Source organism: Haliotis rufescens, unplaced genomic scaffold, assembly GCF_023055435.1.
Source record: "Haliotis rufescens isolate VD_foot unplaced genomic scaffold, xgHalRufe1.0.p SCAF_22, whole genome shotgun sequence".
NCBI lineage: Eukaryota > Metazoa > Mollusca > Gastropoda > Lepetellida > Haliotidae > Haliotis > Haliotis rufescens.
This window is the reverse complement of record NW_025963913.1, coordinates 1,380,642-1,395,096: the sequence shown is the minus strand read 5'-3', so window position 1 is coordinate 1,395,096 and position 14,455 is coordinate 1,380,642. Positions and strand designations below refer to the sequence as shown.

Genomic DNA, 14,455 nt, shown 5'->3' with positions numbered 1-14,455 from the left:
GTGGGCTAAGAAGACATCCTTGAATGTTGCCGATGTTATGATTAAAGTAACTTGAAAGATTATAGCTCTGACACAAGAATTTACTTTTGAATATACACAAAATAATTTGTAAACATATCTTTCAACCCTACTTCCTGTGGACTTTGTAGTTGACCGTTCTTCACCAGGATTTGCAGTGCATGACGTAATATCAGACTCTCTACGCAGATACTGCTCTTGCAGAGAAAACACTTGAACATCTTGTCCCTGTAACTGGCGGAATCTGGACCTCAGGGAAGCCAGTGACTCAAGGTGTGGATAAAAGAAAGAGTCCTCAACGCAACACTGGATAGCATGGTACTCACCATGCAGTGTATCAAGAAGGGCCCGGGCTCCCAAAAGTGGATGAGGATGTTACGAACTTCTTAAAGGGCTCATTGCAAGTTTCTGACAGCCTAAGTGTTGTTGAGGAGGTCCCAGTTCCAATTCTCAAAGACGCTCCTACTCAGAGCATTGCTCATGTCATATCCATTCGATTGGAATTCAGACATGGTAGACATACAGTTGGTATCACGACCGCATCAGCATCGATAAGATACCTTTCACTATAACGTTGTTTTACAAATATTTTAGATGTTCAAAGGAAAAGAAACGAGCGCTTTTGAGTCCGTTTATTATGCCATTCGAGGCCCTTCAAGCACACAAAGAACGGTAAGTCACCATTCATCATTTCCATTGTGTATTGTTTTATATTATATTTGAAAAGTAAAACAAGTGTGTTTCTGTGGGTTATTTTATGCAACAAAATGACAAATTACAAGAAACAATAACTAAACAAGCGTATAGTCAACGAAGTCATCTATACCCCCGCCGGATAAAGATAAAACCATCAAGTTTCATCCTGAACGTGATCAACTGTATTGTAGTAAGGAGTAGCATTGTCGATATGTTCGTAGGTACTTTCTGTTGCTTGGACCTTTGTCTTCTCATCAAGATTCACATAATGTTGCTCTGACATCTTAGATTTCAAGCTCTCCAGTTGTTTCATCAATCTGATGTGGAAAATATCTTTTGTTATTAAGTCAAACTGAATGACACTTACTTCCATGGTCTTAACTATGGAAACAGTTAAAAGTAAATTAGAGAGGTTACAAGTGTGTACGATATTGTGTTGGTCAACGATTCAAAACTATTTGAATTCTAACGCTGTCTTGAAACACAAGTCTTGTAGTAACCATGACATCTACAGTGGGTGATTATGTACTGTATAATTTGCACATTATATTTTGTAATTAAAGGTGACGAGGTTAGTGTGAAGCATGGCTATGATACACACTTGTTATTGGCAGTTGGATTTTCGATGGTTACCACTTTTTCTCGCATTTATAAGTAAAACGTAACAATTCTGCAAGAATATACATGAATATAAACGCCAGTATGCATACCGGTAAAGGTACCGAGTCCTCAAGACTAGAATCGACATAGAGAAGAACCTTCACGATATCAAGTAACATTAATAATCAGTGCAATCACAGAACGAGCCAGGTGAGCTAAACAAACTGGAAACGTTGGAATGTTTTGAATTTAAGTTACAATGACTAATAAAGGGACACCATATATCGCCAGTTAATGTGTCAGTAAATAGAGTTACATCAATGCACATTTGGAGATAATTTCGCGATCCATGACCCGTGAAACCGTTTTGGCGCGGATCCAGGTGTTATCCCGCCAAGTAGCAATATTCCCGTTAAGTTGAATCCATGACGAGTGAATAATAAAGAGAGTTTCTTTCAGGTTTGATCGTGTTGATCTTTGTATGAAGGAGGCAAATTATATTACCGTCGGATGTATATGGCTCCCCCAATCACTGTGAAGATCAGCAACATACAAAGGACAGCTGCTACAGGAATTCCCCAGTTGGACCCCTCCTCTGCAGAGGTCAGAGAAACAGACAAATCTGTACTTAATTTACAAAACATGAAACATGTATTACAGAAGCATATACGTCAGTTATTGATATGTAGTTGCATTGGGCATGTTTTGTTAAGTGTTAAAACTATTCTGAAATTCCTTTGGTCATTGTAACTCCTGACATATGCCTTCCTAGGTTTGGTTTGTGACATATGTAACTATCATGTAGAATAAGAATGTGCTATACAAAGAAACTGAACATTTGGTAAATCAAATGTCTCGTTACCTTTGAATATCTCCTATCGTCTTACCTTGACATAAAGGCTCCATGAAGTTACCAATGCAGCCATGAAGACATTCCCCACTGTCTTTGTCACAGGCCTTGGATCCTTTACATAATCCACAATCTGATGTACAGTTATTCCCATACTTTCCTATGGCACAGTCTGTGTGAAATATATGAAATAATTTCAAGCACAAGTACCATGTTTTATATTTAATCAATAAATGTTGACATCTGTATATTTGGTGTCCATCACATTATGATTTGAATTTAAGAATTTCATGACAGTATATAATCATAATTTATTATTTATATCATTATGCCTGTTTTGAATACATATGCTCATCTACACAGCGTGTTGCCTGATAATCGTTGTTACATGTTCTGTGGATCCTGTGAATTAAGTAATGTGAGGAGAATGCAATGCACACAATTCTAAATAGACTGATCTATAGTAATAGCAAACGTTACTTCTGAGCGGAAACCTTTACCTATTTTGTCTTCCATCTTATCGCACTTATAATTGATTAAATAAAGATTTCCCATAAATGTAGTCAGTCTAAACATACTGTGAGAAACCAATTCGCACTGTCTCTGCAGAAAGCAATGTTTACTGTTTGTCCCTGTGGAGTTCATGTTATAGCTCTGCACGCTAACGTCGAACCCATTCGACAGAGGTGTCCATCCCCGTGCATCTGATGTCGAACCCATTCGACAGGCGAATAGCATAACAACACCCCAAAATAAAACTCGCCATATCTATTTACCGAGAAGGCTTTGCGTAACATTTAAATTACGTATGACATGCATAAATGCTCAGCTTGCTCAATATCAAAACGTTCAGTCATTTATTTACCTCAAAAAGAAAATATCGGGAGTTAAAAAAGTTTCGGCTAAACTTCTCGGCACACAACTACTAGAAACGGCCATTGTTGACTTTTGGCACTTCACGTTGAGTGGCATGCAGTCCGACATTTTCTTTATAATTTCATCATTTTTCCTATTCGATCATACTTTTTTGTTTGCTGACGAAAGAAAAACACTCATGTTCCTTTATTTCTAAAAAATAGCATCTTTCGGTGTAACTAATTGTAAACAAAAACAATCTGAATAGTAACATCATCGGTTGGATGGAACTTGTACGATCATGGCAACGGCGGTAAACAAACAACTCCACATGCATAGTTATCCCGTTAGACTATTACAATCATTTTGTTACATCTAACTTAATTTTCTAAAATTATTGACACGTATGTATAAATCTTTGTAAAAAGAATTTCATTTTTAAAGAGTTTGCAAATGATTTCGTTTCATAAACTTTCCGACACATTGACAAGCCGACAAACGTCAGTGATACGTTTGGGCGTGGCCTAACTCGCGATTTGTTGAGTTGAACAATCATTAATCCACCCTACTGCACATCCTCCAGGACAGGTTCCTGTTGTTTTGTCACAGATGTCACCATCAACACAGGTTCCACACTGGGAGGTACAGTTGATACCATAGGAACCATCTAGACATGCTGTAACCCCACATACACATACTGAATACATTATGTAATTGTATTCTGCAGGACAGGTCTTCACCTAATATCATACAGACCCACCTTGAAGACATGTAGTGTCACTCTGCCAACCTGCTGCACATCCTCCAGGACACGTTCCGTTTGACTTGTCACAAATAACATCATCTAGACAGTTCCCACACTGGGTGGAGCAGTTGACACCATAAAGGCCATTTGGACATGCTGTAAACACATATTCACGAAAATAATATTCATTGTAATCGTATATTCTGCAATCGTATTTTCTTGATTCTGTTTATCGCATCAATATTCCAGCTATATGATCGCGGTCTGTAAACATTTAGGAATTGACCTTCACTGTATATGAGTTCATTGGAGTATGAACCTTCACAGGAGTGAGGGCCAAACTGCATGAACGTCGGAGCTGGAACATTGCTTAGTGCGGCGTTAAATAACAAGCAAACCTGTCATTGATAGTCTGATAGTCATTGATAGTCTTGATAATATTTAGACTGCATCTTGTTTTCAAATAAATGATTTGGAGTTTTTATGTTTCACTGTTTTGAAGATATCGGTGTCATATTACGAACTTTACCTAGTGCTAGAATTGTTTCATTCCATGTAAGGGTATTTTCTAACCAAACATCGATGCTTAATTGAGGTCATTGCGTTATAATGGGTATGTTTGAGTTGAGTTCTGTTAAAGTTGACTATATAGATCGCTTTACAGGCATAATTTGTTGACAATCTTGTTTGGAGAGGAAAATCAGAAATGGCTCACGTTACAATACGTAAAACCTGATCAAGTTTAATTGTCCATTCACCTACATTCATTTAAAAAGTTTTGTTTCTTTGATGACATAGCCTCTGACTGCTTAGCGTAGTTTTAACAGGTGGTACCAGGACATGCTTGCTTGACCAGTAGTAAGAGGCATGGACTTGGGAGGAACTGAACTTTTGGGGACAAAGAGAACTTTGCTCATGCTACAAGTAACACTGAAAACAACACTACTTATAAGGCTGGTGTGTACCCGAGGAAGAAATCTGACAAAACATCAATCCGTAAAAACAATTTTTGGCTTGACTTTAAATCCTGTTGATATGTCCATTCCTCGTTTGTAGTAGATTCCAAAGCCCCATTAGACAAATACTTTGCTCGGCCCAATATACCATCAAATCCCTACCTCGAGGATTAACTATAATACTTAATACAAACAAGAAAGGACGTTCTTAATATTGACTGAAAATGCATTTAAATATACCAGTCAGCGCCCCACACACTAACAGATTAAGATCAGGTACATTGTCTTTACTACAACGATATTGGTATGTTCAAAGTTAAAATGTATTTAAGCGTATACGAAATATCCCCCAATGGCTCCCGTGAAACGTTCTTGTTTCATCACATACTTGTTTGGCAGTCGGAACCAATATATCCTGGGAAACATCCACTAGAACAGTGACCAGTTATCTTGTCACATACATCAGTACTACTAAGGCACCGGCACTGTTTGTCACAATCTTCAGAAAACCAGCCATCACTGCAAACTGATTAACATATTGAAATATATTCATCATGTACATATGTAGACCGGTGTCTAATGGAAGACGGAATATGCTTATATTGTTATCGGATATCGGTTACGTTCAATTTTATAATAACATATTTCATTGCAGCTAAATGATCGATGAATCGATTTTTTGTTATAACACTGATTACACAGTGAATACAGGAAGAAATGTGCTGGGGGATTTTGGAACTTTTGCTATATAGTTTATGAACTGTTCATTAACGTTCTTGTTATGTTATTTCTTCCTTCAAAAGACCATGGGTACAATGGCCCGTCATCATAATCACAGTGAAACAACTCTTTTAATTTTATAAGGGATTATATTATAGATTATATTTCCCGATGGATAGGTGCAACAAGTTTGGTGATGAAAGCAGTTTCCACTCTAATATTGGGTAACAAACATATCAATCCATACATAAAGCTCTTTGATCATACCATATGACAACATTATCAAATTGGTGAATCCACACAGCCCATGACATACCAAATATTTGCACCTCACACAAAGTAAGGAATTTCCTGGGACCAGGTATCCGTATAGTGACCGTGGTTCCTGTCAATGGCTGACGGCAGGTGACGTTAGCTAAAGGAGGAGGATGTTCAGTTGACGACCAGTTGTAGCACATCTTGCTGCCAACAAGTAACTCCATGCCGTTGCTTCTTTCTAACACTGTACAGAATGAATACAAAATGTGATCAAGCACGGATCAATAAAAATTGTGACTAGTTAAAGGCCTCCTGTGAAGATTCCGGGTAAGAATGGGTCCTCAGCAACATGTGCTGGTCGTAAGAGGCGATCGGGTGGTCAAGCTCAGTGGATCATTGTTTATAATATCTCACTGGATTGTCTGGTCCAGATGCGTTTTTTGCCGCCGCCAGCATACAGCTGAATTATTGCTAAGTGTGGTGTTAAACAAAACAATAAACAATCATTCAAAAACCGTACAAAGATATATAGATAATTGGACTTTTATCGTATTCATTCAGTGGAAGTATGTATTCAGATGAACATCCTACTTGAAGATACCTAGGAAATGTAAAGTGTCGGTAAACCAAATCACTTCGTTAACCCCATATGGACAGGAAATGGACGTGGTGAGTGGAAGGGCTGACTGGAAGTAGAAGACTGTTCATGTTCAGAAACAGTTTAAAAAGGAACTTTACATCTATGATGACGAAATGATAACTTTGTAAGAGAGGAAAGTTGTCCACGCACATTCTTATTATTCTTGCAATAAAAGTTAACTTTAAAACACCAAGTGAAATTCATGCAAGCTTAAATCTGGATGATGCCAGAAACGTAACTGTTCGAGAGTTAAGTATTTGAAAGGCATTTAGAAGTGAAACACATAAGGAAGGTCAACTTCTTTATCATGAGGAACACAACGTTTCGGAGTATATGCTTACTCCTTCATCAGGTGAAATCATTACAAAGAGAACTGATATTTTAATTAATCTAGCCATGATCTCTATAACGTACGGTAGTCCTTAATGACTTATTAACAGTGTTAAAGATTTGCAAAGAGTCAAAGCAGGCAAGTTCAGAATTTTCCTGTCCTATACAGACGACGTGGTCACAAGGTCAGGACGTGAACTGTTACTCTGTTGTGAGAAAATGAAGTCTCCCAACAGTGCTTGTTTCCAAACACAATAACTTTTCGCATTTGATGAATTCATGATCACTTTGATAAAATTTACACACGATACGTATCATGGATAAATGCAAACAGAATACTCACGATCTGACGTCTATTTTGCGAACCATAATAATTTCAAAAGCCTTCAGATCGATTATTTGAGAAACAGATAGTTGCTCCGGTATCACTACTGCTCTGAGTGGTGTAGTTAATTGCGTTTTATACTAAATGAATTATTGTGCTATTTGTTTATTTGCTGCGTCAGATCGCACCCTCCGCATAGTACTATATATATATGACGGCTTGTACATAAAAGGTTATGGCCCCTACAAAGCTGCGGTTGAAATTAGAAGCAAGATCCCACACCGCCAGGGTACAATGATACACAATCAAGACCACCGAACGGAATTTAGAATTTCCATGGGACAAACAAAATAATTATAGGGACCTACATGTATGCTTATGCGGGGCCCAACTTGCTACTGTAACATGAGATGGAGGTCTGTTTCTAACTGTCAATTACTTATGCAAATTATGATAGAGTAGTCTTGTCTTGTCAAATACAAGATAAGTGAGACGGAAAGAACTATTCTAGTATATAAATTACTCTATACTCTGTTGCTATCTTGGATAATATTTTCATTCATTTTTTCACATTAATTTGTCTCTGTATTACTAAGTACCTGTGCAAATAAGCCTGTACATTAGCTGAGCCGTTGTAAGAGTTACGTCCACGCGTGACTCAATTCAACTGGCATTCGCGCACTCGCCGATGTTAACTTCAATTGTCAACTGGCATTTAATACGGTTAATGTAGAAAAAGCAACAACACATTTCGAACGTGTTGCATGTTTTTTTGTTGTAAAACTGATTCAAATTGACTAAATTTAAAAGTTGAAAGCGAGCTGTGACAATATCCTCTGTAATAAACTGGGTCCACTGTTGGTACGCGCTGCAAGTTTGGCGTTCTTAGCACTAGTTTAGGTAGGCAGGGCAATTTGTTTACGCAATTGGGATACGATGACATGCATCAACCAAGTCAGCAAGCCTGACCACCCAATCCTTTTACGGCTAGCATGGGTTGCTGAAGACCTATTCTACCCCGGATCTTCACGGGCCTCTTCATGTGTGAGTGTACTCACGGTTATCACGTAGATACATTCTGATGTGTAGTATCTTTTCTGGAACTGAAGTGTTCAGGTTCACAGTCCAGTTGGGATCTGTCTCTTGCTCTGTATGAGCACATGTTAATGGCATGCTGCTGGCATTTGTGGTGGCTCTACCATCTACAGCAAGTCCTGCTCCGTATATATATGCTGGACCGTACGTGTATGTACTGCTCTGGATGCATGTTCTCCTCAATGCAATATTTTCTGAAAATATAAATACATAATAGATCCACAATGATCAGTGATTTGTATTTGTGATAGTACACCTACCCATCGACCTCTCACTCACGTTTCTGGCAGTAAGGACCGAACCATCCCTCCTGACATCTGTCTGGACGGCCGACCTGGCTACAGGGAGTAGAGGGGAACACGACGCAGGCAGTAGTGGTGGTACAGTGACACTCTGAATCTGTTTAAAAAACGGTACATCCACTTATTGATAGTGATCACCATTTATATTAAGTGAAAATATTTAGGATTGAGGATAGCTAACTGTTTGTGAATCAAACAAACAGCTAAGTCAAATATTTAAACATATTTCACATTCATTCTGTGAATAGCGTTCCTACCTGCGAGGGTGACGATGACACATCCCACCAGCAGTCCAATCAAGAACCGACCCATGACGGATACCTAAATGAAAATACAAAGTATCTTTCACAATCCATATAACATAAATAGCGAATCTCACCAGAGTGCGTTTTATAACAGATATATCAGCATGCTTCGATTAAAGTATCAGAATCGCCTTAAACTTTCAATATTTCTAGACGAATATATATACTGTTATCAAAGGACACGGAGGCAAAATGTGCTTGTAGTGCAATATTAATCTGGACGAATTAATTTGGCATAATGATCATAACATGAAATGGAGAGAGAGAAGCGTGCTCCAAGTTGATCGAAATGGCTTTCTCCTGTACAAATGTAAAGTTATATTATCAAGTTCCGTAAGATGTTGGAGGGGCGATTTTCCTTATGATGTCACAATTTAAAAGTAACATCACGTTCTGGCGTTACTATGCTACAACGATACATGTATAGTACGTTTTCAATAGACAAATAATTCGATATTATACTCAAAGCCATTGAAAACACAATTCAATGTTCATATAAATAACAACCTGACCAGACCTCCAACATCAACACTTCTCAGTCATACTAATGTCTCTACTGATCCAAAGATAATTGTATGAAGCATCTCACGTGATCAATACAAAGCCGTTATGTTTGTAATAAAATCATAAATATTTTTATCGTAATCATTCTTCATTTACAATGCACAGTACGTTCGAGTTTATTAAAGTAAACAATGCCTTATATTTCTGAAAAGCAAATACAAATTTCACGAACAAGCACTTGTGTACATTTTGGTTTATTCTGTGGACACTTTTATATACCCTGCAAGAAAAGGATGCATTATTTCTTTTCCTTTCAATGCAATGAATATGGTGTGATTAATTTTTGAAAACCTGATAGCTGCTGCCTTATGCCTGATATGATTGCGCTAGCCTTCAAAACCACAGTTTAATGTGAATGACAAGTATAATCCCAAGTATATTTCATAATTAACAATAGTGAGTTCATCAATTGGTTTCTAGCTAATTAATAAAATGATCATTCATTGAAAAAAATGAATTCTCACACCGGCAGTTTGGATATTATAACGAGATGTCCGACTGTTATAAGCCGTATATGTAAACCTCATGTGATGCAAAAGTTGACCCAAAGCAAGTTTATCTTGTGTTCCAAAAGAATATGAGCAGAAAAGAATTCTACCGAAGACCAGAAATTGAAGGATTAGAAAACATTGAAAAACTGTTTTTGTCATGTAACTGTCATGATATCAGTAGACCATATCAGGTGTCACATAGACACCCTAGGGAGTGCAGAGTCTATTGCAAGACAGAAACGTCAGCAACGTGTGTATGATCCACGGACATTGACCACAGCTTCAACCCTACGCCTCATACTCATTACAAGTCGTTGAATGCTTCTCTTAGGCAAACGGATCCATTCTTCATGGAGTGTGGCTTCAAGTCCAGCGATGTCTGATTTTCCGGCCAGGAATGTCCCAGAGATGCTTAATCGGACTACAGCCAAGGAAGCGTGGCAATAGCTTCTTGACGCAAATAAGCCAAAACTGCCCGCGATCTGTGTGGTCTAGCATTGTCGTCCATGTAAACAGGTCTTGTCTGAAGAGGATGGTTGTCAAAATGAGGGACCACCACTGGAAGAAGAACGGCATCTTGGTATTGTTGGCCATTTAGGTTTCCACGAATTGTCACCAGCGTAAGTTTGCAGCCGAAGGAAACACAACCCCATATCATGACAGACTCTCCGTCTTCTGGATGTTCCTTGGTGCAAAACGACTGTTACGTTGCCTCCAAACACGTATTCGACCATCAACAGTTCGTAGCAGCATTGGACATTCGTCAGACCAATGGATCCTTCGCCAGTTGGCCAAGTTCCATCGTATACGGGCACGACACCATATCAGACGATTCCACATGTGCCTCTCAGTCAGTTGAGGACGTTTTACTGGTCTTCTGGCGTTATAACTAGCCGCTCTGAGACGACGCCTTACGGTCATCGTCGAGAGTATCCGATGGGTAATACACTGCAAGCTTAAATCTGTTGAAGTGGCAAATGGATTTCGTCTGACTATCCTGAAAAGACGTCTATCCTCTCTGTTAGAGGTCTTTCGTGGCCTACCAGACCTATGCCTGTCATTGACATCATTGGTTTGACCATGTTTGACAATCAAACGAGTGATAACACTGTGATGACGACCCATTTGTCTTGCAATGGCCCTGCATGACATGCCAGCATTTTTTCATGCCTATCACTTGCCATCTTTCAGCGTTCGTTAACTTTCTCCTCACCATGGGTCTATTGGAAGGGGAATCTCACACAGGAGTAAAATGCAACCACGTGTCTGAAACTTGAATTTCACTATTTATAGGGTAGGTGAACTGCAGCAACACGTACAGCACGCTTTCCTTGTGGTATCTGGACAAATTTGTGTTCATGAAAATATGGAAGCCTAATTCAGTCATACATAATCATATTTCGTATTTCTGATTCCCACACGTGAAATCAAGAGACTATGAATATGGTGACGCTTAACTTTTGTGCATGTGTATATAATACCAATATATCACCCCAATTCATATATGAGCCCACCATACCATAATGACTGCTGATCTGTTTGCTCGGAAGTGCAAACTCATACCAAGGGAATTTGGTCATGAAGTAACCGCCTCATTTGTTTGGCATGTAGATCTGTGTTTAAAGATTCAGAGTGACAAAGTACTGTCCACAAAACTGTATGACAAAAGGGATGACCTAAAATTCTCAAATGCAACTTTCCCTTTGTGTCGAACAATATTACAACAGCTCCAACTTTTGTTGTTTTGATTTTACAACTATTGAGGTACAATTGAGCATACTCGATAAGATTTCAATGAGCGTCATACGCGTCGTACTACACTTGCTCAAAAATTGTTTGATGAGGGTTACAATATTAAAGGCCACGGTGACGCTTTCAATGACGTTTATGGTAGACATGTTGAGGACATTTCCAAATTTGACGCACCAGGGACAAAAAGTATGTCAGTTACAATCCACTATATTATGTGGTTCCATATTTACCCGTGTTTTGTTTTTTAAAAGAACAATTGACTTGCTTTTTCATGTGTTTGTGACGGTTGCCACAAGCGGGGCAGGATACGAGCACTGGTTTGCAAACACCTGGTATCATCACTATTTGATGGTGATTCATAATATAGTCGACATCATGTGATGGCTGTTAGTTGAGATTTCCTATGATTAAACATGTATTTGGTCACTTTTATTCATTCATACATTCTAACCGGGAGAAGCACTGCATGTCTGTTGGAGTTTTAAAGCAAGTATATTTCCACATTTTTCGTACTCTTTGTGTTTTGTTTAATGGACTGACTTAACCTTACCACATTAACCTGTAACAGATAACTTTCACTTTATACCCACCAGTTTATAGTTCATAGGTGTTTTTCTTACGTGTTGTATCTCAAGCCGTGCCGTAAGTTGGTGGACGCATATAACAGTTACTTTCAACTGAGTCATGATTCCCTTTGCTTGCACAAAGACGCATTTACTTTAACGTCTTTACTTTCTGTTTTATATAGGACCACATCCATTCACTCGCCAACCCGACCCGAGCACAGCCCACATTGTATTTCCATTACACGGATTACGAGGATCATAATTAAAAGACGTGTTTCTTTTTCAAAAGATGGTAAAGTGCATATAAGAAAAATGTAAACACTCATGGTTGTCCATCCTATCAGTACAGGTTCAAACTGTATTTTCAAGCAAGATGTTTCAGGTGTACACAGTAAGGAGGGACTTTTGTTTGCAGAAGGAATAACCTAACATTTGAGATATTTGAACAAGGTGCAGTGTGGTTGAAATGTGATCATGTGTTTACAATAGCTGCCCTTGAATCTAGAGCAATTGCATGGTTAAATAGGACAGTGTAGGGCAGCACAGTTAAGTAATAGCGAAGTACTAGGCACATAATAGGATATTAACGCATACAGATCTACCTTCGATGCATAATATCATGTATTATTCACATGAGGAGATTTCACTCACGTACACAAAAGGTTAGACGAAAATGAACAGAACTATGTCAGTACTCACCTCGAACGTCAACGCCTCACACTTGCCCAATACACTGTCTGTACAAGAGAGCATGTGTAGGCTACAAGGAAGTGAATTGAGTGAATCAGATAAGGGTCACATGATCGAGGCATGCTGTCTGTCACATCCCTGCATGATCTGTGCAAGCCTTGTTTGCTTTTGGGTTGATTGGAAAACAAATCTCAAACATCTCAAATTTCCAGGGTACACCTGTTATTAGACATGGGGTAAGGCAGGTTATATAAATGTATAAATACGACATAACTTATTTATAACTATCTGAATTTTCGTCAGTATTCTCAAATCACATCCGGACTCTACAGTACCCTTGCTGCATATTTTACATAGTTTTACGGGTTTCTGTGTGCATTCACAATACAACTTTCCAATATTTCATGTGTGATTGTAAAAGGAAATTTGACCAAGAAGTTTAACTTCGCTGATCAGATAGCGTCCGATAACGGTCGAATAGCCAAGTTCCATCCAATGAAAACACAATGCCATTTAGAAAGTGGTCAAATGTAACAAATGGTATATTTGAGATAACACTTTCTTAGTAAAGTACAGATTCTGGTACTTTTTGGGGCTGAGTCATTCGAACCCACACCTAATCACCAGCACACAATTTCAGCAATCTAACCCGCTCAGCCACCAAGACTTCCACAAAAATGAAAGTACGACAACTGGTAGACTAGATCTTGTACTTTGTGTACCTAAATATAACATTTGTTCCATCCCATGATCTACCCACCTGAACTAGAAAATGTACAGGAGAGACCAATAAAAGCACCTCTTAGTTTCATATTGAGATCTATGCATAGATTATGCATAATTGACAGTCTTTAAATACCTTGCAACATGGGGAGAAATTTATACCTTAAATGGGAATACGTTTCACATATAAGAAAGACAATGGTATTCATCCCCTACTTCTCCGGATGAACAGTTTGTACAAATAGAGTTTACAATTTCACCGTCTTTGGACCTGCGACATCCATTTACATTAAAATTGTGCAATGCAATTCTAAGTTTACAACAAGCTCTGATTAAACTTTTATCATTTAAACAAGTTAAATACCTTTCAGTTTGTAACAATGATTTGACTTTGCTGTAATTGCTAAGATAAAGTGATTCAGAAATACTGTGTTGCTACTATATCCTTTAGTCTTTACTTAAATGAATATAAAAATGACTGTGGATCTCCCACATCTTGGGAAATCCATACATATGAAAAGCCTATAACAAATAATAGATTTCTCACATCTGAAAATAAAGTATTTTTACCATTAGCATCAAGTACCTTTAACATTTTGTTACAAATATGGGTATCTATCAGGCATCATTCTAAGTAATTTAATCCAATACTTAATTACCCTTAATTGGCTGGCTACAAAAATATTACTACGGCCTGTTTCACCAAGGATTGCCTTGTTTGAGGCAAACTTAACAACCCCCCAAAAACATTTGAAGTGTGAAGTGTGAACTTTTTCATTTGCAGCGTAATACTTAGCACCCCATATTTCAGAACCATACAGAAGTATAGGCATACTTTTGCCTTAAAAAATGGTACATGCTGTGAAAAAGACACACAGCTATTTTCCCTGAATAAATTATAAAGAGGCATAATGGCTTTCGACGCCCGAACAGCTAATTGCTTACATGCCATAGACCATGACAATCAAGAGGAG

General features: G+C 38.2%; 1 protein-coding gene across 2 annotated transcripts; it reads right to left on the bottom strand.

Annotated features, from left to right (window-relative positions):
* Positions 1–654: 654 nt before the first annotated feature.
* On the bottom strand, positions 655–12,823 carry LOC124127384 (scavenger receptor class F member 1-like). 2 transcript variants are annotated; one of them, XM_046490777.2, is made up of 10 exons: positions 12,768–12,823; positions 8,648–8,711; positions 8,368–8,487; positions 8,052–8,282; positions 5,757–5,942; positions 5,109–5,246; positions 3,780–3,920; positions 2,202–2,336; positions 1,819–1,909; positions 655–1,031 (listed from the first exon to the last, which is right to left on the bottom strand). In XM_046490777.2, the coding sequence occupies exons 1-10, from the start codon at positions 12,819–12,821 to the stop codon at positions 869–871; spliced, it is 1,323 nt and encodes a 440-aa protein (XP_046346733.2). In that variant the 5' UTR covers positions 12,822–12,823; the 3' UTR covers positions 655–868. The 2 variants fall into 2 exon arrangements, with proteins under 2 accessions (XP_046346733.2, XP_048257369.1); XM_048401412.1 differs by lacking the exon at positions 2,202–2,336.
* Between the last annotated feature and the right edge of the window lie 1,632 nt (positions 12,824–14,455).

Coding starts and splice junctions, on each gene's coding strand:
- LOC124127384 (XM_046490777.2), bottom strand. CDS start 12,821: ATGCTCTCTTGTACAGACAGTGTATTGGGCAAGTGTGAGGCGTTGACG. Junction 8,283..8,367: donor CGGTCCTTACTGCCAGAAAC/GTGAGTGAGAGG, acceptor TTATATTTTCAG/AAAATATTGCATTGAGGAGA. Junction 3,921..5,108: donor TGGTTCCGACTGCCAAACAA/GTATGTGATGAA, acceptor ATGTGTTTACAG/CATGTCCAAATGGCCTTTAT.